Below are 26,993 nucleotides of genomic sequence, written 5' to 3' on the forward strand. Positions count from 1 at the left end.
CCCATACACAGCACATTGTTTCATGAGAAAGCTTCTCCAACACATATATTGCACACTGCCCTCTCACCACATACACAGCACACTATCCCATCTTCCCTGTCATCCCCCCAACACACACACCAAGACCCCAAGGGTTATCCCCTTGAGCCGTGGATCTGCCCAAGGTTTCTTCCTTGGTAAGGGAGTTTTTCCTTGCCCCTGTTGCTCTTGGGTGCTCCTTGTTGGTGCCCCCCATCCCAATCCTCCCCCACCTTTCTTATGCAGCCCTTGCCACTTAATCTACTAAACTCCTCTTCTACCCCCCCCCCATAAATGCACAAATAGGCTGACACCAGACATAATTTCACTGCATTTCTTACTTCCAATAACTATATGCATGTGACAATAAACTTCCTTGTATCCTTGCTGGTTATCAATGGGTTTGTGATTAGGTGAAAGTCGCTCTTCAGGTGAAAAATGGAGCAAATGAATGTGATTATTGTCTTTAAACCTGATATAGATTAACTTGCTAGATGGCGAGTTTTATGGCGTTATGAACTGAAAAGTAGTCTAGTGTCCACGAATTGTGAACGAGGGGATTTCAGTTATGAATTTCAGGGGAGGCAGTAGGAGCAAAACCTAGACTATTTTAAGTTATTAAGTGTGCTTGCAAAGCAGCACACTTATTGTTCTTCTTAAGTTTTATTATTATTTTTCCCGTCTCCCTAATTTTTTGTCAGCCCTAGCGCCTAGGCCCTTTGAGACAGAGACACCGTTCCAACTTTAAAACGCCTGGTCAGTACCGGTGTAAGTTGGTCGAGATGACGCCAGGTGGGCGTGCCGTTAGTCCGCCATATTGATTGAACAGAAAGCGAAACTAAATTTTCACAGGTCACAAATTTGGTCCTAACGCCACTAAAACTTGGCGTACATTATCCTTGGACCAAGCCTCACAAATGTTAGTGGAAGGATTTTTGATTTTCGAAAAGGGTTTGCCCGTCACAGCCAAACAAAATCGGCGGCGAAGTTCAAACAGGAAGTCGCCCATATCTCAGGAACACTGTCACATATCGATACCAAATTTTGTATATGAACTGGGGACTCCAGTGTGAGGGTGCATAGGCAAAAAAAAAAAAAAGAAATATTCCAAAAGTTTCCATCATTTGGCAAACCACCCACGGGTATTGGTAACTCACACCATTCACCTATTCACCATTCACCTTCTATCACAATGCCTTCCATGTATGCACAATGTCTCAGAGCAGACACAATGTCTCCAGGCAACCTCGCCCAATCATGAAATCCTTGCTCTGCCATGGGATAGTATGAACTTACGAACTGAAATAGCAAGGAGAACAGTAGCTATATATAGCTTACATAATAGAGTTGTTTTCACATTGACGGTATTCAAATTAAATTTTTCATTATTGTTAAATGTCATGATGGGAGAGTATTATTAAAAATGTTACAAGTATGCAAATTCATATGTTTACGGGAAATTAGGTTTTACTGGGTTGTTTTGTAGTAAAGACATGCAAGGCATTCTGGGCCATGTAATAGACAAACAGTGGTCGGCAGCGTTAACTTGATTTCCTGTATTAATATGAATAGGTGTTTCTGTAAACCTAGAAACAATAAACAGCTATCTCTGTTACAAAAACGAGCTGGTAATCGCCGCTGAAGAGGGAACTATGATAAAAGATTGTTTTCCTAAAAGCATGGAGTTGACGAAAGAATAAACAAGCAATGTCACGTTAATGTTAAATAGCCTACCTATCTGAACACTAGGTGGCAACGTTGTATTACATTTCACTAGTGTAGCCTACTTGAAATACGGTGTGAGATTCACAAGTAAGGAAGGTGCAAATATTATGTAATTTATCATGGGAAATTATTGGAAATGTTATTTCTTGTTTATTCTTGCAAACCACACACATCCATTCGGAATCACACGCATACACATGTAATACTGAAAGACTATCATTTTACGTTTATTTGATGTCGCCTAGCAACACAGCCTTCAGAGCAAAGATTCTAGAACGGCTTCAGAGAGACACGCTTGAGTTTGTGGCCAAGAACCTAAAATATCGGTTTCCATGTGCTGGATGGTGTGCATCCTTTATGAAAGTAAGTGTTTTATACAGTTAACGTTACAGACATAATGAGTCATGTTGTAGTGGTCAACATAAATGTGCCCTTCTGTTATTAGAATGCTAAGCGGAGAAGCATGCTAAGCAGAGATTTAGTATCATTCATTTCTTGTGTGGCTAGCTATAGGGAGGAGATGTATGTTGCTAATTGGGATTTATGTTGTTTAGCGCCAATGCCATGGTCATTTGATATGAGATGCTTGCACTGTTCGAATCTCGTCCGCGTGTAACTTTAGGACTGCTATTTTTCTTACTAACAGTAATTCACGCGAAGCACTTTAGCCCTAAAAAGTACAGTAGCACCTACGCCTGTGACAGCTTAAGGAACTTGCATTGTAGGCATAACTAAGGGATGCAATAACACCACCAACAACCAAAACTAGCCTACTCATTGTCAACATGTACATGAAATGTAACGTTTCATGTGAATCAAATTAAAATGTTTTCTTTGCAAACGTAGGCATAGGCGTATGGTGACAAATTAATTTAATAATGCTGCTGTGTGAATCACGGTAAGCGTGCAGGAAGTGGCCACTTCTTAATGGGACCCACTGTATGGAAGTGGGCTAAGTAAAATAGATATGTTTTAAATAAGATAAGGTTAATCAGAATTCTACGATATGCCCGCTTGACAACGGCAGAGATAGAACTGGCCTTTGGCCATAGCAACCATCCATTTAGAACGACTGGCCTTCATAGCAACCAAAGATCTGAGCTGTGTTGCAATGTGAGGCAAAGTATAGAACAGTGATGAAACATACAGAGACAGGTCAAGAAATATAGTGTAGACAGTAGTATACAGTTGATTTACAGACGGTGGTTTAGAGTAATATGAAGTATTCCTTTATTCTGAGATAGGCTACATCAATAGGCTCTCAAAACAACCCCAGGCAACAAAACAATCCCAAACAGACATAAGGTCTTTATAGATCAAATCCATATAGATTATTTGTCAAATAAACCAGTAAAACATAATTTGTGGGATGGAATATAACATATATATAACATTCACACTCATAGCTCATATTTTTTTTTAAAAATAAATCAGTGAAAAGTATCCTGACAAACAAGCAGCTTTTAATGCCTTGGTCATATTCCTCATAATTTCAATTCCTCTGTAGGTTACCTGATAGCCCAGTTTGAGAGGCAAGACGCCATGGACATTATTTATTTTGCAGCCAATCACTGCTGTCATTTTATTTTATTGATTTGATCTCAGTCATAGAAGCTAAATTCGAAGACAGGCCAAAGGTAAAATCCAACGAATCGCATTCAACCCGCAATAGTTTAATAGAGCTTTTGAGGTATTGCCACTGCTCCAACACTGAAAGGCACTGTTAGAATGCTTGGATCAAGCCAGGTTCAGCATAGCGGATGTCACCGTCTGCTCAATGCTTGGTGACCGGACCAGGGCAAGCACACTTCGCAGGTTCCCGCCGAAATGCAGTCTAGTTGTTGTTACTGGTGCGTGGCTCGTGTCCCTTGCCAGCCCAGTCCTGTGCCACTATCACTGTTCCAAACGGGACAGAGGCACGAGCGTGGTCGTGGGACAGTGGCGTCTGTATAGTAGCCTACAGTAGTAGTTTTTGCTCCAACTGATGATCGATTTCAGTTCATTTAGTTTTCAGTAATTTTACTTTTTGTGTTGGTGTTCTTGGTGTAATAATTTTAATTGCTTTGTCTGCCAAATAATTTGTCAAATACATAGCGAAGTTTGCATGGAATAGACTGACGTGACAAAAGGGCATTGCCTTTCATTAGGTCAGTGATCTTTGCAAGTAGGACAAATGTCTTTTTTTGGATAACTGAAGTGTAGTCAGGTTAATAGGGCATAGATCACTCTGAAAGTGATCCCCAACAAAATCATTCTTTATGTTGTTATTGTCTGTGTATGGGTATGTAAAACTCTTGCTGGCCTCTTGCTGAAGATGGCCTCTTGCTTAAGTTTCTGCTAATTACGTAATGTGTTGTCCCAAGCTATACACTGAGTGTTACCTGCTCTGTTCTCTCCCTCCATTCTCCACTGTGCCTGTTCTGCTTATTCAGGACCAAGGATGCAGAGGACAAGAAGACAACATATATGACTGGAATGGTCAGATAAGATCATTTTTTATGTTTGAGGTCCACACGATGGGGCCCTTACACAATGGGAGGTGTGTTGATCCAGCATCTTCCACACCTCCCATAATACTCCTGACTCCAGCCAAATGTGTTGCATCCTCCTTACCATGTCCCTCTTATAGGTGTACAGAGTATCTGGAGAGCTACCCATCCCTTCCACATTGTGTCTTTTGTGTAGTTCACACACAATTGTTGTTCAAACTTTGGAAAATTAAATCTTTTTATTTTTTGGAAACCTAAATTAGTGTCAGACCTCCTTTTTATGTTGCAGTGTCACCATACCTTCCTCCCAGTCTTTTTTGCATTTGTTCCTGTTCTGGTTTTAAACACACATTGAAAACTTAATAAAACATCTATTGAAAACCTAACATGTATCAGTCATCGTTTTCATGCTGTAGTCTCGCTTTGCGTTGTGTTTTGTTCTGTTGTTGTTAAAGTTATTTTGTATTAGATATGTTGTCACGTAATTAAACCCTAGACGTGAATTGTCGCACTGTCTCCTGCCCCATTTCTTTGTTACCGTTGAGCCGGGTAACAAATGGGGACTCTGTCCAAACATTTATTCCGCCTTTAACGCAGATATCCGCGTAACTTGGGTCTTTGTTCTTGATGCATGAGGCCGCGGCAGTGCGTTTAGCTTTAATTTCTACTAGGCCTTAGATTAAATTTGTTGTCCTGGGCGCTTTCTGTGAACCAATGCGCTATTTAATTCATTGTTTAAGTGTGTGTTAATAAGTTTAAGTGTGTGTCACATGCGGAGAGTAGCGTTATTGAACAGTCGGGTTAAGTATTCAGGCTGAGGCCTGGTGATATATTTGTTGGTTTATTTAAACTTCATACTTTTCATTAACTGTGTATTTTTTCCCTTTCATTTCCTTTCTTTTCCGACAACTTCGGGGTAAGTGTTAGGTTGGAGTGAAATCAATGTGCATTCTGGTACACTGAAACTTCGGTCATTGAGGTTTGGTGAGTTCAGCGATATGTTTGCTAAGCCTTTAACGTTTCCTTTCAGGCTTGCGTGTTTTGTGGGATGTGTGGTTTATTGTTTTTGAACAGCTTCTGTGGCTAGAGCATTTGTCTCGGGGCACTCCGAGGCATTGGTGGAATCGCCAGTTTTCTGGTTGTTCTCAATGTCTCGTTTTAAATGTCAGGGCCCTCGGAAGTCTACCAATGAAGTGTGGAGATACATTGAGCCTCGTAAATGGGTGTAAAATAGTGATTTATTTGCATGGCTAGCCCGATGCCGAAGCACCACTATTGAAAAAGCTGTTGGTAGCATCGGCTAACTAGCACCAGATTTTGGAGTGCAGGGGACAAGCCGAGATGGGCTATGAGACATACGTTCACACTCGGTATCATGTTTCAATACACTTTAGGTCAATATCACACCGGAATTCTCCTTTAAGTGTTGAAGAGGCTCGTGATTATAAGACTGTGAAAGCTTCGGTTTTGCGAGCATATGTTGATTCCAGAGGCTTATCGTCAGCGTTTTAGAAATATGTGAAAACGTTCAGACCAAACAAACGTTGAGTTTGCAAGAGAATTGCGCCTGCAGTGTCAGCGTTGGTGTGTTGTTAAAACATATGACTATTTAATGGATTTGATTGTTCTTGAGCAATTTAAAAGCACTTTACCAGAGCGTGTTGCAACGTATGTTGCAAAAAAACAGGCCAATAGAAATGTACACGTTAATACACCTCAAGCTTCTGGAGCAGATCGTTCAGTTGTTAAGTCTGATGCAGATCAAAGTTGCCGTTACTGTCATGTAAAGGGTCATACGAAATGGAACTGTCCAGTGCTGAAAGCCAAGTCAAAAGAGCGGTTTTCTTATGTAAAGCCTGACATGTTGGCTGCATCTCCTTCGAAGTTTAATGTTGATTCATTGTGTACTTGATTGAATTACACTCCATTCATTTCCGATGGGTTTGTTTCTTTAAAAGGCAGTGATGAGTTAGCTCATGTAAAAATTCTTTGTGATACAGGAGCATCAGATTCATTTATACTGGAGTCTGTTCTATCATTTTCTTCTACTTCAAGTTCTGGTAGATCTCTGTTGGTTCGGGGTATTGACCTCACTACTTTTAGAAGTCCCTTTACATAGAGTCATGTTGTATTCTGAGTTAGTTGGGGGGAGGTTGAGTTGGAAATACGCCCTCCCCTCCCTGTTGACTCTGTCCATGTGATACTTGGAAATAATTATGCAGGTGGACATGTTAGTCCTGTGCCGGTGGTGTCTTCTTCCCCTCAGCTGCAAATTGAGACTGATGATTGTTCAAGGCAGAGCCATAGAAAAAGAGTTGCGACACTCTTTGAAGTCGCCGCCACGCGGTCACATGGTTCACGTACGTATCAACAGTTCCAAACAGCTCTTTGCGTGTCGTGTTATTTCAATGGGATAGACAGCAGCGAGTGCCTTATTGAACGGGAAACATCACAACAAACCAAGAGTGTTATTACGTTTTAGCATGCTTACATTATAGTGTCAGTTATATATTGCAAGTATAATTAGTTTGCAACATCGATCTAAAATATGTTCTTTGGTAGTTCTAACATTGAACGTTTGTTTTCTTGCTGGACATGAGCTGTTATTGGATTCCTTCATTTGCCTGTATCACGCTACATATACTTTACTTACATTGTCAAAACGTAGGCTATGCATTTTGTATCCTTTTTGTGTGTGGACATTAGATCCAGTGTCCTTTTCAGTTCGTTTGATGAGATGAAGATATCCAGTAGTCCACACAAAAACTATAACAATAACAACATGAAGAATGATTTTGTTGGGGATTACTTTCAGAGTGATCTAGCCCACTTCATGTTCAGTTATCATTTGTTCAGCCCACCTAATGTTCAGTTCAAAATATTACACCAACACGTAAAACTAAATGAACTGAAACATCTAGCAAAAAATCCTACTGTAGGCTAATCAGACGCTATATCAGGTTTAAAGAACAATAATCTTGGCTGGGCTGGGCTGGCAAGGGACACAAGAGCCACCACCAGCAACAACAATTAGCCAACACGCACATTAACTTATTTCCTCCATTTTTCAGTAAGCTAGCCTACTTCATGTCATCAGGTTTTCATAAATATAGCATTATAAACATAATAAAACCTGAAGAGCATTAATCACAACCAACCTATAGATCATCTAAAATGTTGCCCTACTACAATAGGCTAGCCAAATGTGTTTTGTCTTATAAACATAATAAAACCTGAAATTCAAAGTTATTGAGCCAAATGTGTTTTGTCTGAAATTCATTATTGACGTAGGAACATTATCTTTAAGCTAGCCTCTCTTCACATCAAGGTTTGCAGGCTAACTTTTGTCTTTAAAATTTCGGTCAACATTTAAGCAATAAATATCAGTTAAACAAGCAGCACAAAAACCTCAAAGAACAATACCAGTATCTACTAGTGCAGTTGGTATAGGAAATGCATATGCCAATTGAAAAAACGTCGTACCTTCGTCTACTTACCACTGACAATATCAGGCAGAAAGCAATGGAAGTGAATGGGGCTAAAGCCGTGAATATCAAAGTTAGGAACTTTTGAGCTCTGCATAGAGCTGGTAAGTCCCGCCCTTTCCGCTGGACCTCTAGATTGAAAAATCGTCAATGCAAGTGAATGTGAGAAAATAATTATTTTCTGGACCCGTTTGATTTGTGCCATGAATGTGAACATATGTCGTCTGAATTTTTAATATAATTTTTCATGTTACGAGTTTGACAGTATATTATATGATTCTTCGGCTATCAGTTGTGGAAAAGACAAAACGAGAAAGACTACATGTCGCCTGTGACGTGAGCTAGCTCTAATCGCTAACATTAACTGAGATGCTAGTTTTTGTAACGGCAGGAATAAACACACATGGTAACAAAAATATTTGAAACATGTCTAGCTTCACTCAACACATTAACACTACGATACAGTGTGATTGTAAAGTTGTATGGTTCACTGTGTTCAAAGTCGATCTTAATAACCCTCTACATCTCGACCAACTGATGGTTGTTATGGGAAACTAGTGATCTGTCGTCTAGCGGAAAGTTGTAGTCCACAAAGTGCTCTCACACAAAGTTTAACCGCATCAAACTTCTACCCGCTCAATTGTAGCATTCTTTACACGAAAATTTATATTAAAAATTCACAGACAACATATGTTCACATTCATGGCAAAATTCAAACGGGACCAGAAAAGAATTATTTTCTCACATTCACTTGCATTAACGATTTTTCAATCTAGAGGTCCAGCGGGGATAGTGGAAAGGGCGGGACTTACCAGCTCTATAACGCCGAAGTAGCCTGGAAAAAGCGCCGCCATTGTTTCCTATGGAAGTCTATGGGAGTGTCGCCACTCTGTTTTTCTACCGCTCTGGTTCAAGGCAGTTCCCTGACGTGTTTGCAGCTTGTTACCCGCTCAGCTACTCGTGCTGTGGCAGAGGCCAAACAGGTCAAGGTGGCTGCAGAGAAAACAAGGTTTGCCTTACCGGATTTTCCATTGAATTTATCATATGGAGACCTAGTTAAGGATCAGCATGCAGATTAGTCTCTGTGTTCCTTGTTTGAACGTGCTGTCCCAGCTGACACTTTTGAGAGTATGGCGAACGTGCTGTCCCAGCTGACACTTTTGAGAGTATGGCTCATGGGTACACGATTAACAATGGTCTGCTTGTGAGAAAATGGACGCCGTCCACTGACATTTTTGTGGGAGAGCCATGGGTACAGGTTGTGGTCCCTGCAACGGCTAGACAGGCAGTCATGAAAACTGCTCACGCCATGTTAGGGCATTCCTCACACACTGAGGAAGATGTATGACCGCATAATGCGGAATTTATTTTGGCCGAAAATGAAAAAGGACGTGGCTGCGTACATAAGGACTTGCCACATCTGTCAGAACCAGGTCATTAAGCCTGCGCCTTTACACCGAGTGCCGGTGGAGGCTGGTCCATTTGAGTACCTACAGTTGGACTGTGTTGGGCAGTTGCCTACCTCAAAAAATGGGTGTAGGTATTTGTTGACCATCATGTGTCAGCTTACTCGTTACCCTGCTGCCTACCCATTGCGTGCTATTACCACTAGGTCCATTGTGAAGGCTCTTTCCCAGTTTTTCTCCATTTTTGGCATACCAAAGGTCGTTCAGACTGACTGTTCTAATTTAATGTCTTGTGTGTTTTCTCAGGTCATGCGTCAACTTCATATCAAGCATCGCACTGCCTCAAATTATCACCCTCAAATCCAGGGAGCCCTTGAGCGTTTCCACCAGACGTTGAAGTCTCTGCTTCGGGCTTACTGTATGGAGTTAGGACGGGACTGGGAAGAAGGGCTTCCTTGGTTGCTGCTTGCCTCTAGGGAGGTAGTACAGGAGAGCACAGGGTTTAGCCCTAATAAGCTTGTCTTTGGCCATTCGGTGTGTGGTCCGTTGGCTGTGCTAAAGGATGGTGCCGGCCTCCAGGAGCCGCCACAGACCTTGGGTGACTATGTTAATGGTTTTAAAAGACGTCTATATGAGGCAGTTTGTCTAGCTCGTGAAAATCTGACCGCCACTCAGGCTAAGATGAAGCAGCGCTACGATCAGAAAGCTCAGCGCTGTGTATTTGCAGTGGGGGATAAAGTGCTCGCTCTTTTGCCGGTTATATCCTCACCATGCAAAGTTTGCTGGTCCATATACGGTGACCAAAAAAGGTGTCTGATATTAATTATGTGCTAGCTACTCCTGACAGGAGAAAAAACTTGCAGCTATGTCATGTTAACTTGCTTAAGCCGTATCATGAACGTCCGGACAAGCCTGCAGGTGGTGCTGTTGCACGGCCTGTTGCTTTGAGTGAGGGTGTTCTGTTTTCTTCTTCTCCTGTAGATCCTTCGGTGGCAGCGCAGGAACAGGAGGAGATCAGGGCTCCTGATGATGGGGTGTCACGCGCGCACTTAAATAACTCAGAGACTTTGAAGCAGCTTCCCCAGTTGCTGCAGCACCTGTCTGAGGACAGGTGTGCCGAGTTGATAGGTCTAATTCATGAGTTTCCCATGCCTTCTTGTTAATAAGCCAGACGGTACTTTCAGGTTCTGCACAGATTATCGTAAGCTCAACGCTGCTACAAAACCTGACAGTTTTCTACTCCCGAGGATCGAGGACTGTGTAGATCAGGTGGGTGCCGCCTAGCCTGACGAGCCAGACCCACATTAAAATGTAGGGTCTGGGCACTCACCGTTCGCAGTGCTCAGTCTGAGGGGCGGGATAATCAGTTGTCTTTCAAATTCCCTCTGCACGCAATAGGACAGCGGCAGCGCTATGAGTCTCATGCGTTTCCCACCAGCGGAGCTAGTTGGCTAGTTCAAACGTTTGCCAACTTAATAAAAGCTTAACTCGTGTCACACTGTTCGCCAGCAGCAACATCCATCTTATTTGTTTTCAAGTAGCAGGGAATTCAAGCCAAACCGTTGCAACTCTGCCATCAATCATTATGTTAAGCCCACCTAACGACTATACACAATTTCATTGGCCTGATTGAGTTTCGATTTCTGGAGCTCACAAGCCAACGGAGAGTCGCTAGACTAGCCCTGGCAGCAAATGTAATTTGCTGCCGCTAGGGGCGCGTCTAGATTTCTAGGCTAGGTGCCGCCAGGTTTGTTAGCAAGTTTGACCTTTTGAAAGGTTATTGGCAGGTGCCCTTGACTGTGCCAAAGAAGTCTCCTCTTTCATTACATCACAAGGGTTGTTCTCAAATAATGTCATGAGTTTTGATTTGCGGAATGCAGCGGCCTCCTTCCAGCGCCTTATGAACACTGTTGTCGCTGGTCTGGACGGCTGTGCTGTGTATTTAGATGATGTAGTGGCCTACAGCAATGCCTGGGGGGCGCACTTGGACATCATTAGAGCTCTTTTTCATCGCCTTTCTGACGCCAATTTGACTGTCAACCTCACAAAGTGTGAGTGCAAGGGCGACAGTCACTTATTTAGGAAAGGTGGTAGGCCAAGGACAGGCGCGTCCTGTTCGGACTTTGGCCATTGACCGGTACCCATCGCCCACAAGTAAAAAAGACTTGATGCGTTTTTTGGGCATGGTGGGTTTTTACCGTAGTTTCTGTCCAAATTTTTCATCTATCGTTGCGCCATTGACTGACCTCTTGAAGTCCTCAGTGAACTTCAACTGGACTCCAGTATGCCAGTCTGCTTTTGAGAGTGTAAAAGCTCTCCTTAGCTCTTCTCCCGTTTTGGCTGCGCCGCAGTTGAACCGGCCGTTCAAACTGCATGTTGATGCTAGCCAGGTAGGAGCTGGTGCTGTATTGCTCCAGGAGGATGAGCAAGGCATCAATCACCCAGTTAGTTTCTTTTCTGGGAAGTTTTTGTCCTACCAGTCCAGCTACTCTGTCATTGAAAAAGAAGCGTTGGGATTAATTTGGGCACTTCAACATTTTGACGTATATGTAGGGGGTGCTGTTTCTCTGGTGGTCTATTCTGACCATAATCCTCTGACCTTTTTGCAGTCACTCCAAAATCCGAACCAGCGATTAATGGGCTTGGCTCTGTTTCTTCAGCCATTTAATCTAGACATTCGACATATTAAAGGCTCAGATAATGTAATGGCTGACACTCTATCCCGTGCTCCCACTGAGTAAATTTTGTCATGTATGTTTCTCCATGTTCTTCTCTTTGTCTGCTTTGTTTTCCAGGACCCGGATAACAGAGGGTTTGGACAAATGGGAAGCAACTTTGGGGGGAAAAGGGGGTTAATTGGGTGTATTTTCAGGAAGTTAGATAGGGATTGTTTTGGTATTGTTGTTTATGGTTTTCTTTGCTTGTGTGATACTGTAAGCACTATTTGTTTTCACTATTAGCCACAATTGGTGAATTTGATGAATGTGGTGTAGAGGTTGTGGGGTTAGTGTCTTGTGGTACTCTACAAGCCTCTTCTTAAGGGGAGGGTGTTACGGCCACTCAGGCCTCTCGGCTGTGTTCTACTTATTTTGTCTGCCTCTCCTCTCGTGGGCCTGATCCCGCGTGTCCCGGGATAGGGGGTGTACCAGCGTACAGGGCGTGTCGGATCAATTTGGCCTGGCCTTCCAGAGAAGCGGTGGGAGCTTTGCGTTGTGTTTTGTTCTGTTGTTGTTAAAGTTATTTTGTATTAGATATGTGGCAGTGGTAAAAGTAGCGGATTGTTGCTTGTGTCAGATCTAACAGTGCTATATGAGACACCCCCATATTCTTGCCACGCATGAATAAGTCCAAGCAGTAACATTGTGTGACAGTAGTCGGTCTCTGCAGCCTTCTCATGCAGTTTTGGTCTCTGCAGCCTTCTCATGCAGTTTTTATATGAAGCAAATTTAAACAGAAGCTTCTGCTGCCTCAGCAATAGTTGACTATTGTGCTTGACAATCAGCATACTTCAGTCATGGTTCCAATCAGGGTGTTCTTCAGTCATGGTTCCTATCAGTGTGTTCTTCAGTCATGGTTCCTATAAGCGTGTTCCTCAGTCATGGTTTCAAATTAGTGTGTTTTTCAGTCATGGTTCCAATCAGGGTGTTCTTCAGTCATGGTTCCTATCAGTGTGTTCTTCAGTCATGGTTCCTATAAGCGTGTTCCTCAGTCATGGTTTCAAATTAGTGTGTTTTTCAGTCATGGTTCCAATCAGGGTGTTTTTCAGTCATGGTTCCAATCAGTGTGTTCTTCAGCTGTGGTTCCAATCAGCGTGTACTTCCGTCATGGATCCTATGTGAAATCAGCGTGTTCTTCCGTCATGGTTTCTATGTGCAGAGAAAAGACCCTACCCGAAATAGGAGCTGAAATAGTCATAGGAACTACAACCGTCCCCAGTTCCAGTGCAGTCTGAACACACACAAAGTTAAAGGAACTACAAAAAGGTATAGGAACTGTGATCAGCAGCACCGGAGCCCCACAGGGAACTGTGCTCTCTCCAGTCCTGTTCACCCTGTACACATCTGACTTCTGCTACAACACCGAGTCATGCCACATGCAGAAGTTTTCTGACGATACTGCAATTGTGGGGTGTATCAGGGACGAGCAAGAGGAGGAGTACAGGAGCCTGGTGGAGGACTTTGTGCAATGGACTAAGCCCGCAGGTCTAAGCCCGCTCTGCTACCAGTCTCCATTGATGGGGTCAATGTGGAGGTGGTAAGCACCTACAAGTATCTGGGTCTCCACCTGGATCTGGTCAGCCAATACTGAAGCACTCTACAAGAAAGGGCAGAGCAGGCTGTACTTCCTGAGGAGGCTGCACTCCTTCAATGTGTGCAGCAAGCTCCTCAGGATGTTCTACCAGTCTGTTGTTGCCAGCGTCCTCTTCTATGCAGTGGTATGCTGGGGAGGAAGCACAAAGAAGAAGGACGCTGGGCGACTTGACAGGCTGGTAAGGAAAGCTGGCTCTGTAGTGGGAGCTGAACTGGAGTGCATCACTTCAATATGTGACAAAAGGACCCTGAACAAACTGATCAACATTTTGGACAATTAGTGTCATCCACTCCACAGCACTATTACAAAGCAGAAGAGCTTGATCAGCTGGAGATTTCGCTCACTGCCTTGCACAACAGACAGACTGAGGAAGTAATTTGTCCCCAGGGCCATTGAACTGTTCAATGCTTCACTTAAGGGAAGAGGAGAGATAGACTTCTCCGCATAGTCTGTCTGCCTCTCCACCCTCTCCATGTTTGTGTACTGTCTGTCCACTAGCCACTTTTTACCACTGTCTTACTGCTTCACTGTTTGCGTGCTATATTAGCACATATGCATAACCCCTCCCTCCATCCCACAGCCGGATTGTGGCCACACTTATACCTATACTTAATACTTAATAATCAATACTTGTATAATGGCTGTAACCCTACGTCAACCCATTCTTGCACTGATATAGTTTTTCTATAGTTTTTTTTTAAATTTATTTTATGCTGGTCTCTAAACTTTATTCTTGCACTGTTGCACTGTTGGACTTACTCATTTGCACCATCACCATGACACTCACTCTCACAGAGCACCTTACCTTACTATGCACAGAGAATCACAGGCTCAGTCCCTGCCTCAGTCATTGCAAGCGCCTCATGCTTAATCACCCCTAAGCACACTATGTGGATACTGTTTAAGACTTGATTTAGATTTAGTGTTATTTAGTATAATTTGTATTTTAGTATATTCTTTATCTTCTACTGTCCTTATTGCTTAGTTGTGTTTTTATATTATATACTTTTATTACTTTTTCTGCTGTTAGTGAAATGTCTGTATGCTACTGAGACCTTGAATTTTCCCTTGGGGATCAATAAAGTATCTATCTATCTATATATCTATCTATCTATCTAAAAGGTATAGGAACTACAAAAAGATGAACATACAGTTCCTAGAACTCTTCCCCGCTAATTCGTAGTGTTGAACTGGGGATTAAAGAGTTCCTCTGACTGCAGTTAGTCCCTTTTGCACCGGAGAAACTTTTTGCTGTTCTTAGAACACACAGTTCCTAGAACCCCTGAGGTAGGGTCTTTTCACTGTACATAGAAACTATGACTGATATGCATGCCAAGGCAGCAGAAGCCCATTTTTAATTTGTAGTAATTTAGCCACTGTTTAAATTTGCATAACGTAAAAACTATGGAAAGGCTGCAGAGAATGACTATTGTCACACAGATGAGGAGCAACACACACACACACACACACACAACAAATGCCCTATGGACAGATGAGGAGCAACACACACACACACACACACAAATGCCCTCTGACCAGAATGAGGAAACATTTCGATTTTTTTGTTTTTTAATGCTTCCTGATACCATGAGCTTCTAGTTGGGCAATAAACTTCAGTAGCTACTAAATAGCAGTGCTGTCTGTTTCATTACTTCAGTAGCTACTAAATAGCAGTGCTGTCCGTTTCATTACTTCAGTAGCTAAATACAGTATAAGTATAAGTATATATACTCTTTTGATCCCGTGAGGGAAATTTGGTCTCTGCATTTATCCCAATCCGTGAATTAGTGAAACACACACAGCACACAGTGAGGTGAAGCACACACTATTTCAGGCGCAGTGAGCTGCCTGCATCAACAGCGGCGCTCGGGGTTAGGTGCCTTGCTCAAGGGCACTTCAGCCGTGCCTACTGGTTGGGGTTCGAACCGGCAACCCTCCGGTTACAGGTCCGAAGTGCTAACCAGTAGGCCACGGCTGCCCCAATACAGTAGCAGTGCTGTCCGTTTCATTACTTCAGTAGCTACTAACTAAATAGCAGTGCTGTCCGTTTCATTACTTCAGTAGCTACTAACTAAATAGCAGCGCTGTCCGTTTCATTACTTCAGTAGCTACTAAATAGCAGTGCTGTCCGTTTCATTACTTCAGTAGCTACTAACTTAATAGCAGTGCTGTCCTTTTAATTACTTCAGTAGCTAACTAAATAGCAGTGCTGTCCGTTTCATTACTTCAGTAGCTACTAACTAAATAGCAGTGCTGTCCGTTTCATTACTTTATGGCCATGTAATTATTGGGCTACTAACATGTGTGAAGTTATCTCAGAGTTCCTACTGTGTGTGAATTCAAACAGAAAATAAGTCCTAGGAACTGTGTAGTTCTAGGGGTAGTCTCTCCAGTTAGTAGTTAGTAGAACTGTGTTCTTAGAACTGTTGTGTCCGAATGCACCTAAACACACACACACTAACTCCTTTGTTTGTGTCTTCTGTTTGTATCAGCCACAGGAGAGACTAACATCTATGGCAAGCCTCCCATCTACAAACAAGCAGGTACTCGGTATTGGTGTGCAGGGCTCTACAGTGCGCCCATTTCACTCGCACATGCGAGTAAAAATGATGCCGTGCGAGTGCAAAAAAATATTTAGGCGCACTGGTGCGAATGACTTCTAACCATGTCAATGTTTGTCTACAAAATACACCGCAACATCGAGAAACATTACTGTTGCAAACCATAGAATCACGTCGCGAATGCAGCATAAAAACTACACCTCCCATCAACGTTAGCAGTTTCGCGTTGTGACACGCTAGTAGTCGCTTCTATCAAGTCCAAGAGCGCGCAGAAAAAGCGGAAAGTTACACTAGCAGCCAAGATGCAAAGATGGAAGAAGTTAGTTCTTCTATCCACCGAATTCATTGGATATAGGAGGAACAGGATGAGATTCTGAGAATGCAGTGAGAGAAGGAAAGGTAACCTAACATGCCTTTTAGCCCAGTTGACGTATTGGCTGCAATATGCAATATAGCTATAGCGAACCGGCACAAAAGTAGCCTCCCGTAATACTCCCATTTTATTCAAAGGTAGAACGCTACCGACAACTCCAGGCTTCCACGCATGCTTGTTTGTTTACACCGAATACAAGCTGAAGTGCAAAACGAAAGTAGGCCTAACGTTTGCCTGCTGCCCCTATCAATGCAGATATTTCAAATAAAAACTAAAAGTATAAAAAGTATATCCTTAATTAGCCTATGTTGGGTTTTGTGGAAGAGAAAATGGACTGTTTTAGTAGTAGTATTAGGCAGTATGCAGTCAGATAGGTCATGGGCATATTTGGTTAAGCTATAGATGGATTCACAAATTAATAAATTAGCCTACATTTGGCAGGATACTTGATATACAGGCTAAATGCAAATATGGCAATGTATTATATTATTTTACATTAACAAAATGTAGGAAAATAGAACAGACTGAAAATAAAGTAGGCACTGATCTTTAAAATCCTGTTTCCTGTAGCCTAAATGTTGTCAGTCATTCTTAATATTCGCAATTGGTGCACTGGCATGTTTTGGGCACAGAACTGACTGTGCGCCCAAATTTTTGTCTGTGCTCCTAAATTTTTTAACTTGGGCGCACAAGTGCTCCTGAAAAAAAATGTTAGTGTAGAGCCCTGGTGTGTGTGTGTGTGTGTAACATCTATGGCAAGCCTCCCATCTACAAACAAGCGGGTACTGGGTCTTGGTGTGTGTGTGTGTGTGTCTGACATCTATGGCAACTATAACCCTAAGCCCACTCTGGGCTGGGCGTTTGGGTGTTTACAGATGAGGGGGGGCAACTCTGGGCTGTTTTTCCTCCTGATGAACATGAAGGCGTTACATTGAGCAGCATGGTGTCAGGGTGTATTCAGTTTCTGTGTGTGTGTGTGTGTCTGTGTGGGCGTGTGTGTGTGTGTGGTGGAGTATCAGGTTGCCACAGCGGGGACTGAAGTTTCATTCCCAGACATACCTAATCCCTAATCCAGTTTCCAATATGTGTGTGTGTGTGTGTGTGCATGTACATGTGTTTGTGTGTTCTTCTGATCAAGTTTTCAAAAGCCAGTGCATCACCAATGATGACGTCCCAATGATGCCAACATCACCCAAGCACCAGACTCACAGTAAGCATTTAATGTACACACACACGACTGCAGTCTATTCACACAACCTTTTTGTTCACACAACCTTAATCTATATAAACAACCTTAATATATATACACAACTGTACTCTATACACACAACCTTAAAGATGCTCTAAGCAATGTTACACGGTTTCTAAGCTCTCGAACATTTTTTGTCAAATACAGCAAAAATCACCTCATCATCCGCTAGCTACCTGTGCCCTGAATACACTAAAAAAACGCTCCAAAAACGGCAACAAAAACATCATGGTCCAGCCTGGACCATAAAAACATAACAATCACAATAATTATAACAATTATTATTATTATTACTAAACACGCATCTCGACAATCATGACGAGATGCGCGTTTAGTAATAATAATAATAATAAGCTTTATTTGTATAGCACCTTTCATACACAGAATGCAGCTCAAATTGCTTTACATTTGGAGCATGTAACACAATAATAAAGTCAGTCAGTCATTATCAATCACTTTCACTTTTCTTCATTGCTGTGGCCGTTTATGATCCAATCAGCAACATATCAGAAATATAGAAAATAACATGTAACATAGTTTTTAGAGAAGAGTCAGTCATTCCCCTTTGTTGCTGTGGCCGTTTATGATCCAATCAGCAACATATCAGAAATACTATTGTACTACTATAGATATATAAAGGCTTTGCTAACAAATGCCTAGGCTAACAAATGCTTAGGCCCCGTTGATGCGGACTCCAAGCAGCCAGCCTTTGCTTGTTCTTAGCATATGTTACAATTATTTGACTTTATACACAGACATTAACCCTTTAGCCCCCACAAGCACACCATATGGCAACTGTGGCAAGGAAAAACTCCCATATTCCAGGAAGAAACCTTGAGCAGAACCTGACATAATAGGGGGAGCCCATCTGCTTCTGGCTGGCTGCGCCCTCCAATGGCAGCAGATGTAGAATAATCTGAAAAAGTAGTCTACAGGATAAGATGAGTTAACTAAAGGCTTTCTTATACAGGTATGTTTTTAGATCTTTTTTAAAGATTGTGTTTAGGAGAGTTTCAATTACACGAAAGGAAGGGGGAGGGAGTAGCGAGCTAGCTTTCTGTTTTGTTTGAACGTCATCGCTTAGAGCATTACGAAGAGCAATACGAAAGAGGAAAAATCTCAGTTTTTAAAAATACCCATCTACCTGTGGACATGCCCAAAGACTCACTTCGACCTTTGGCCTCCACTACTAGCCTGCTAGTAAACGCAACATAGAGACCAAAATATAAGCCTTACTATTCTTGTGTGTGTGTTTATGAAATACAAGCCTTGCCATTCTTGCTGTGTTTGGTATTATCTGTAGTGCAGTTAAATGACACATTTTACAATGCTGACAACTGGGTGAATGGTCATGTGACTCATGGGCGCTTCAGGTGTCAGAGTTAAGCCAGGTAACCAATTAGCTAATTAGTGAAACCAGGTGTACTGTCTAGGCAGAGTTAGGCCAGGTAGATTAGCTAATTAGTGAAGTCAGGTGCATCTGTCTAGGCAGATTTAGGCTATTTAATACTACTACTGTCGATTAACTGCTACTAATGTTGATTACTATTAACTACTACTACTGTTGATTACTATAAACTACTACTACTGTCGATTACTATTAACTGCTACTAATGTCGATTACTATTAACTACTACTACTGTTGATTACTATTAACTATTACTACTGTTGATTACTATTAACTACTACTACTGTTGATTACTATTAACTACTGGTTAGCACTTCGGGCCTGTAACCGGAGGGTTGCCGGTTCGAACCCCGACCAGTAGGCACGGCTGAAGTGCCCTTGAGCAAGGCATCTAACCCCTCACTGCTCCCTGAGCGCTGCTGTTGATGCAGGCAGCTCACTTCGCCGGGATTAGTGTGTGCTTCACCTCACTGTGTGTACGCTGTGTGCTGTGTGTGTTTCACTAATTCACGGATTGGGATAAATGCAGAGACCAAATTTCCCTCACGGGATCAAAAGAGTATATATACTATACTATACTATACTTCAACAGAAGGAAAACAACCTCCACAATGTGGTTAGTCAGTAGATCACAGTAGTGTTAAGCAGCGTCCACATGCAGTGTTAGTGTAATGCAGATTGAATGCATGAAAAGGAATCAAATACAAGACAACTCATAACAAAAACAAAGACAAACGGCAGACGTGCGTTTCTGGAACCACCAGCCATTAGCAGCACGCGCGCCATATTGTCAAGGTCCGGCCTTTTTAAAGGCAGCAAATCAGGTGCGGCCTTAACAAGCACCAAAGCCACGCCTATAGGTGCTCGCAGGAGCAGTGGCAGCGCTCAGAGTCGTCACACCCCCCACACACACACACACACTCACCCACACACACACCCACCCACACTTCTCTCATTAACCCAGTCCTCTGCCTCTCCAGCCCCCAGGTCTCCACGGAGATGCGCACAGGAACATGGGCAGAGTCGGTCCAGACCACAGGTCCTCATTTCCCTCCTTCTCTCTATTCCTCTCTCTCTCTCTCTCTCTCTGTCCCTCTCTCTATCCCCCCTCTCTCTCTCCCTCTCAATTGAATAAACTTAATAAGCATGACTGAAGATGCAATATCTCCTCATCCTCAACCCTGTCTCTCTTTATCTGTCATTCTCTCGCTCTTTATCCCTCTCTCTCTCTCTTTCTATCCTTCTCTCCCTCTCTCTGTGCAGGGGGAAGTGACAAGGCAGACATGTTCCCATGGAGATGACCCCGGGGACCGCCCTGTAACCTGTGACCTAAAACAGACCCACATGAGCAGTAAGCACACGCACACACACACACACACACACACACACACACACACACACAACACATGCACACGCACATACGCACACGCACACACACATACAACACACATGCACACGCATGCACACATACACATGCACGCACACACACATGCACACACACGCATGCACACACACACACACACACACATACATAAACATGAGAACAAATAAGTTATCTATAGTAAGCATAGGCATACTACAATAGTGTTCTTTCTCTCTCTCTCACACACACATACACACACACATACACACACACACACACACTCACACACAGTTAGCAGGCATCTTTACAGTCAGTTCTTGTGTATGTGACTTAATTTTCTTATTTCCACAGACTATAAGGTGAGATGAGCTCTGACATCCATACACTGATCCATACCACGCACATACACACAGACACACACAGAACTGAATACCAATCCATGTCAATCAGACTCACACACACACACACACACACACACATAAAACTGAACATACTAATCAATCAGACATGTACAGAGAGAACTGCATACCAATCACACACACCCACACACTGCCTCCACACACACACACACACACACACACACACACACACACACACACTACCTCCACACACACACACACACTGCCTCCACACATTAAGTAGCCTCTCTGTGTAGATCTACCCGTATGAAGCCCTCATCGTGAGTCCCAGCAAGGGAAGCAGACAGCTGCCCAGAGATGTGGACCGCGCCAGGCTGGAGGTGTGTGTGTGAGCATGTGTGCGTGTTTATGTATGTGGGTGTGTTTGTGTGAGCATGCGTGGTTGTTTATGTGTGTGTGTGTGAGCATGTGTGTGTGTTTATGCATGTGGGTATGTGTGTGTGTGTGTGTGATCATGCATGCGTGTTTATATATGTAGGCATGCATGCGTGTTTATGTATGTGTGTGTGAGCATACGTGCGTGTTTATGTATGTGGGTGTGTGTGTGTGTAAGTATGCGTGCGTGTTTATGTATGTGGGTGTGTGTGAGTATGCGTGCGTGTTTATGTATGTGGGTGTGTGTGTGTGTGAGAGTATGTGTGCGTGCATGTTTTTGGATGTGGGTGTATGTGTGTGTGTGTGTGAGCATGCATGCGTGTTTATGGATGTGGGTGTGTGTCTGTGTGAGAGCATGCGTGAGTGTTTATGGATGTATGTGTGTGTGTGTGTGAGCATGCGTGCGTGTTTATGTATGTGGGTGTATGTGTGTGTGTGTGAACGCCCCCATATGCACAATACATAAATGCTTGATATACCGCATTGCTTGATAAACAATGCAATTTTTTAGGATGTCTATTTGTTTTCATCTGTGTGTGTGTGTGTGTGTGTGTGTGTGTGTAGAAGCATCTCTCTCATGAGGAGTTTGACCGTGTGTTTGGGATGAGTGTGTATGAGTTTGAGCATCTACCCCTGTGGAAGAGGAAGGAGCTGAAGAAGCAGGCCAGTCTCTTCTAAAGGACGACGCCGGACGCCAGACTCTTCTAAAGGACGACGCCGGACGCCAAACCCAGTTACCACCCACTGCACCAAACCCAGTTACCAAAGTGCTCCAAAATATGGCACCACTGACTGAGATATTTCCCCACCACAGCCCTGTCCCAGAGCAGCACACAGTGTACATACACACGCACACACAGCCCTGTCCCAGAGCAGCACACAGCGTATACACACATTCACACACACACACACACACACACACACACACAGCCCTGTCCCAAAGCAGCACACAGGGTACACACACACATTCACACACACACAGCCCTGTCCCAGAGCAGCACAACAGCAGGAACAAAGTTGTTGTTTGTTGTTGTTGTTGTTGTTTGTTAAAGGACAAGTTCGGTATTTTACACTTGAAGCCCTGTTTTCAGATAGTTTATGATTAAATAGAACGTTTAAGATTGAAATTTGGACACATGCTGCTGTCCTGAGAATTTTCGCTTTCTGTGGTAGCACACCCCCACCTCCACAACGGCTGCATAGGTGCACTGGAACAATCCTTCCTAAACTTTCGTTTACAAAGACGTGAAACTCCCCAAATGGTCAGCGGTGTTCACTGATATGCTCACACAAAAATCGCTGCAAAAGATGCTTTCCAACAGGTGTTTTACCATTCGTTGTAAAACTGTGGAGCTATTTTTCCAAACGCCTCACACCTGTACATTCTTCCGTTGAGAGCTTGAATAATAGACACTCCAGCCCAGTTGGTGGCGATAATGCATCTTACACCGTACACTTGCCAATTACAAGCAAACCACTGGCATTTCATTGATGCTGACCTCTAAAGGGAATGGCGCGCGCATAGCGCAGCGCTAATGCAAGCCATTGAAAATAATGTGTTGATTGGTCTGGCCTGCAATGAGTACTTGATTGGTCTGGCCTGCCATGAGTACTTGATTGGTCTGGCCTGCCATGAGTGCTTGATTGGTCTGCTTTCTCCTTGGTCTTGGAAATAGAAAAGCAGATTTCTGAATACTTACATGTCATGGCGAAGCCCATTGTTGGCTGACGAATATATTACATATATTCAATATACATATCATTCATCGTTTTCTCAGACCGAAAACTCACTTTGATAGCTAGTCTCACCCTGGCTTCTGACGAGGTGATGCATTCTATGATCTAAATGTATTAGTTTGAGGCCGGAGGTTTACTAGTGCTTATGGTCACTCTCAGGCTATTCTATGGGTCTGGGTTACTCCATGGGTCAGGGTTACGGAGGCTACTCTGTGGGTCTGGGTTACTCTATGGTCTCTTTTAATGAGTTTTAGCCCAAACACTTTTTATTTCTTTGATGTTCTATTTTAAACTTGTTTATGTCTGTCAACTGCCACACCTTGACAGACATGGTAGAACTCCCATTTTTAACTGTGCAATAAAATTAAGTGTCCTATTTTTAATTGTGCAATACAATATGTCCCATTGCTGAATGTGCAATAAGGCTAAAAGTGTCCCATTGTTGAATGTGCAATGAGGCTAAAAGTGTCCCATTATTGAATGTGCAATAAGGCTAAAAGTGTCTTGGATAGTGTTCTGGAGTGGCATGGTGAGGTGTTTGGAGAGGAGCTGGGTTGCAGCAGTCCAGTGGAGGCCAGCAGTGGACCCCAGGTTGGGTTCTGGAATGAGTGGCTCTGTTGCTGCCATCACACCATTTTACAGGACCAGGCCAGTCCCTGTGGCCCTCCTCGTTAGTTCTGGTTCCTGAGCCTCCTCGTTAGTTCTGGTTCCTGACCCTTCTCATTAGTTCAGTTCTCTCCAACATCACAGGCTGGAAACCCTGTTCCTGTTAACGCTCCCTCAGACACCTGCACAGCCGACCAATCAGCAAGCAGAGAGGGAGGCAAAGCTTGATGATGTCACAGTGAAGTGTGCACTTTGAATTGGAGTAACAACGTGTACATCAGAGGTAAAGGTCCCTATTTTGGCAATCAGAAACGGATGGTCAGAGGCGCAAAGCTTAAAAACATTTAGGGCGTGTCCAGTCTACATTCAGTGTGATTTTGTGATCAGACATCAGGCGCATTGTTTGTTCAAAAGGGTTGTTCTTCTGTTTCTTAATCATAGACCTCTGAAGTTCGCCTATACTACAAAAAAGCTGCCATCTTTGAGTTTTCCTATGGGAAAATAACATGGGGATTTTGAATTATCGCACGTTAAACTCTGGATACTGTGATCTCCGGTACGTGAAGGCCGTACACTTTTGCTCATTAAAACCGGTTTGCGACTAGCATAGTGTAACCCACATGCATCTGCACTCATCTATTATTTTAACTTATAGGTAAAGTGAAACTAATTTCACAGTGGACTCAACATTTGTCGTCAACGACAAAAAAGTTCTAGTTATTTACTTTCACTATTGACTGATAATGGGTTACCATTGAAAAAAGCTTTAAGAAAACACTTACCCCATAATGTTTGAATGAATGAATACAAATCCTAACAATATTTGTCCTGCAGAGTTTTTTGGGACTGGTTGCTAAGGGCTCCTTACATCTCGTGACAGTGCGGGACTGGTTGCTAAGGCCTGCTTACATCTCGTGACAGTGCGTCTTCAGCTGTTTACAGTATATGAGCCTTTCGCTAGGCTATGTACCAAGTTATTCTTGGCAAGTTGCGTAATGATTTTGAGGGTGAATTTTGGATCATGCTAAATTCTTTGCATTTGATTTTTCCCTGAAATAAAATTGTATTAATGTTGGCAAGTAAATTTCAGACTGTTACACCAAAATTACTGACTTACATGATACGACCTATACTACATGGCCCCAAAAACAAACAAATGGTATAAACTTTATTACAATTCCAGAAATTGCATGACCTTTGGGAACCCTGGACTGGAGTAAATGAAAAATACCAATACATTAATGAGTAAATAATTGAATCTTAATAAAATAAACTAAAAACAAACTCCATATAGACAGGTCTCCTGTTTACCAACATTACTAGATGCGCGTGCTGCCAGGGGGCGAGACACTTACTGGCCACTAGGTTATGATCTGAACCATAGACTGTATATATAGAACAGTCTATGATCTGAACCTAATAAGACGGTTAGCGGCCACGAGGTTATGAACTGAACCTAGTAAGACCATAGACTGTATATATAGAACTGGACAGTGTGGCTGCATTCTACAGTGTTCTATGGAATTGAAGCCGCCGAGGCGACGCCATCTTGGAAAATTTGGAGCCAATTTGAAGTGCGGCTGCGCAGCAAAAGTTGAAGCATGCGCAGTGAAGAGGAGTCGCGGTCAGGCACGCCCACTCAGTTGCCACTCAGCGAAGTTAAACCCCTTGTCAAGTGAAACCCAGCCTCCTTCTCCTTGCCAACGCGGGTCGGAGCCTATGAGGTCCATTCGGGCGGTATGAAGGCTAGCATCTAGACTAGCTGGCTGGATGAATTTTGCGGCTGTGAGTTAGCTAAACAGTACAAACAACAATCGGTTTGTTCTTGTCTGGTAAGTGTTGCGTATCAATTGAAAAGTTTTTTTGTCTATTGGTGTTCTTAAATACGTCTAAGAGAGCTTATTATGTTGATTATAGACTGTGACAATTTAGTATGGTGAATACTAATGAGGTAACAACAGAAATAATGGACACGAATTAGATGCTAACGTTAGCAGCTACATTAACGTTACCGTTAACGGGAGGCTAAGTTAGTCGTTGAAGTGAAGATTAGCACACAGCTCCCGTAACAGTCGATGCATGATATACTTGGTTTTATTAGTTGTTGCTGTTTTCAAATATCTCAATCTTAATGTATGCCATCTCAACATGGAGTAACCATTGACTGTACATGGGGATTAATAACACTAGACAGTCAGTACAGTATATGATGTGATAAAGCAACGCAAGTTAACGTTAACGTAATGTGAAGCATGGACCTCATCAACCCGTCATGTTAATGTAACTACTAGCCAGTTTGCCAGCGTTGCATTTTTTCTAACGTTAACGACAGACACCTGTTAGAGCTACTTCTGTGATGGTAGGTCGGTAGCATAGACTGTAAAAAAAAATAGATCGGTAGGTCGGTAGTTGTAGACCGCAAAAGTGAATGATCGATAAATGAAACGCCTGCATTAAACACTACGCCAAGAACCAGTCACTTCCCAGGGATATCGGTGAACATTTGAGAAAGACCTTAGTTTGTCATCTAACGTCCATGATCAGTCATACTGATAACGTTATTTTTCAAGCTGACGCAAGTTAATAACATTCACACCGCATATTTAAATGTGTAGTTAACATTAGGTAGGCTGTAAAGTTTATTGCACACACATATTTAATTAATTGGTATTACTAGTGGTGTTGAGTGCCTGATTAGATGCTTTGTAATGTTGTAAAATTGTCTGACTAACTTTATTGTAACTTTCCTTTTTGCAGGTAAGATATGGGTGATGGCTGAATGTACTGGAGGTGGCAACAAGGTGGTCTCCATTATCTACATTAGTCTGCAAGCAAGGGAATGCCTACGTGAAGTGGTTTGGCTGGAGTGGTCTGAGGTGGCATGTCCTCCTCCTTTCTCCAAGTCCCCTGACATCCATCTCCCTGACATCACCCACCGTCACTGGATCAACATGAAGCCCCTTATACATGGCACAGCACCACTACGTTCTGAAAACACATGACTTTCAATAACTTGCGTGGCACCAAGAAAAGTCTGCCGCTGCTCTGAACCTTCTGTTAATGTGACATCATTCATACTTGAGTCTGTACACATCCCTTTGTTTCTATTTTCTTTATTGATGTCACCCAAACTTCAACTTTCTGTATGCCCCTGAACTCACACAAATTGTAAATTGCAATGCGCCATTTAACCAGTGGTGTAGTCTAGTTAGTTAGTTGTAGTGGTGGGTATACTGTGAGCAACCCCAAATGTTATTAAATCATTTATCCTTGCCTATTTTAAAATGGGTATACTGAGATGATGATGCTTTTTAAATGGGTTTACTGTGTAGTCCTGTGTATCACGTGACTATACCATACCACGGTCATTTAACTGCCTTGGTATTTAAAGTCAGAGGCCATTGCTTAGTATTTAACTGTAGCCTACACAAAGATGTAGGCGTTACTAAAATAATAATTATTTGTTGA

At 42.8% G+C, this 26,993-nt stretch overlaps 1 protein-coding gene across 3 annotated transcripts in view; it reads left to right on the forward strand.

Annotated features, from left to right (window-relative positions):
* ablim3 (actin binding LIM protein family, member 3) overlaps window positions 1-22,309 on the forward strand; it is a 49,384-nt gene extending 27,075 nt beyond the window's left edge. For all 3 annotated transcript variants that reach the window (XM_048263109.1, XM_048263110.1, XM_048263112.1), the window contains 7 exons: window positions 15,927-15,977; window positions 17,507-17,578; window positions 20,006-20,064; window positions 20,289-20,376; window positions 20,740-20,747; window positions 21,044-21,127; window positions 21,747-22,309. In XM_048263109.1, coding sequence (XP_048119066.1) covers window positions 15,927-15,977; window positions 17,507-17,578; window positions 20,006-20,064; window positions 20,289-20,376; window positions 20,740-20,747; window positions 21,044-21,127; window positions 21,747-21,860 — 476 coding nt within the window. In that variant the 3' untranslated portion in view covers window positions 21,861-22,309. The remainder of the gene's footprint in view (window positions 1-15,926; window positions 15,978-17,506; window positions 17,579-20,005; window positions 20,065-20,288; window positions 20,377-20,739; window positions 20,748-21,043; window positions 21,128-21,746) is intronic.
* Window positions 22,310-26,993: the final 4,684 nt, after the last annotated feature.

The sequence above is a fragment of the Alosa alosa genome, chromosome 14, assembly GCF_017589495.1.
Source record: "Alosa alosa isolate M-15738 ecotype Scorff River chromosome 14, AALO_Geno_1.1, whole genome shotgun sequence".
Taxonomy (NCBI): Eukaryota; Metazoa; Chordata; class Actinopteri; order Clupeiformes; family Clupeidae; genus Alosa; species Alosa alosa.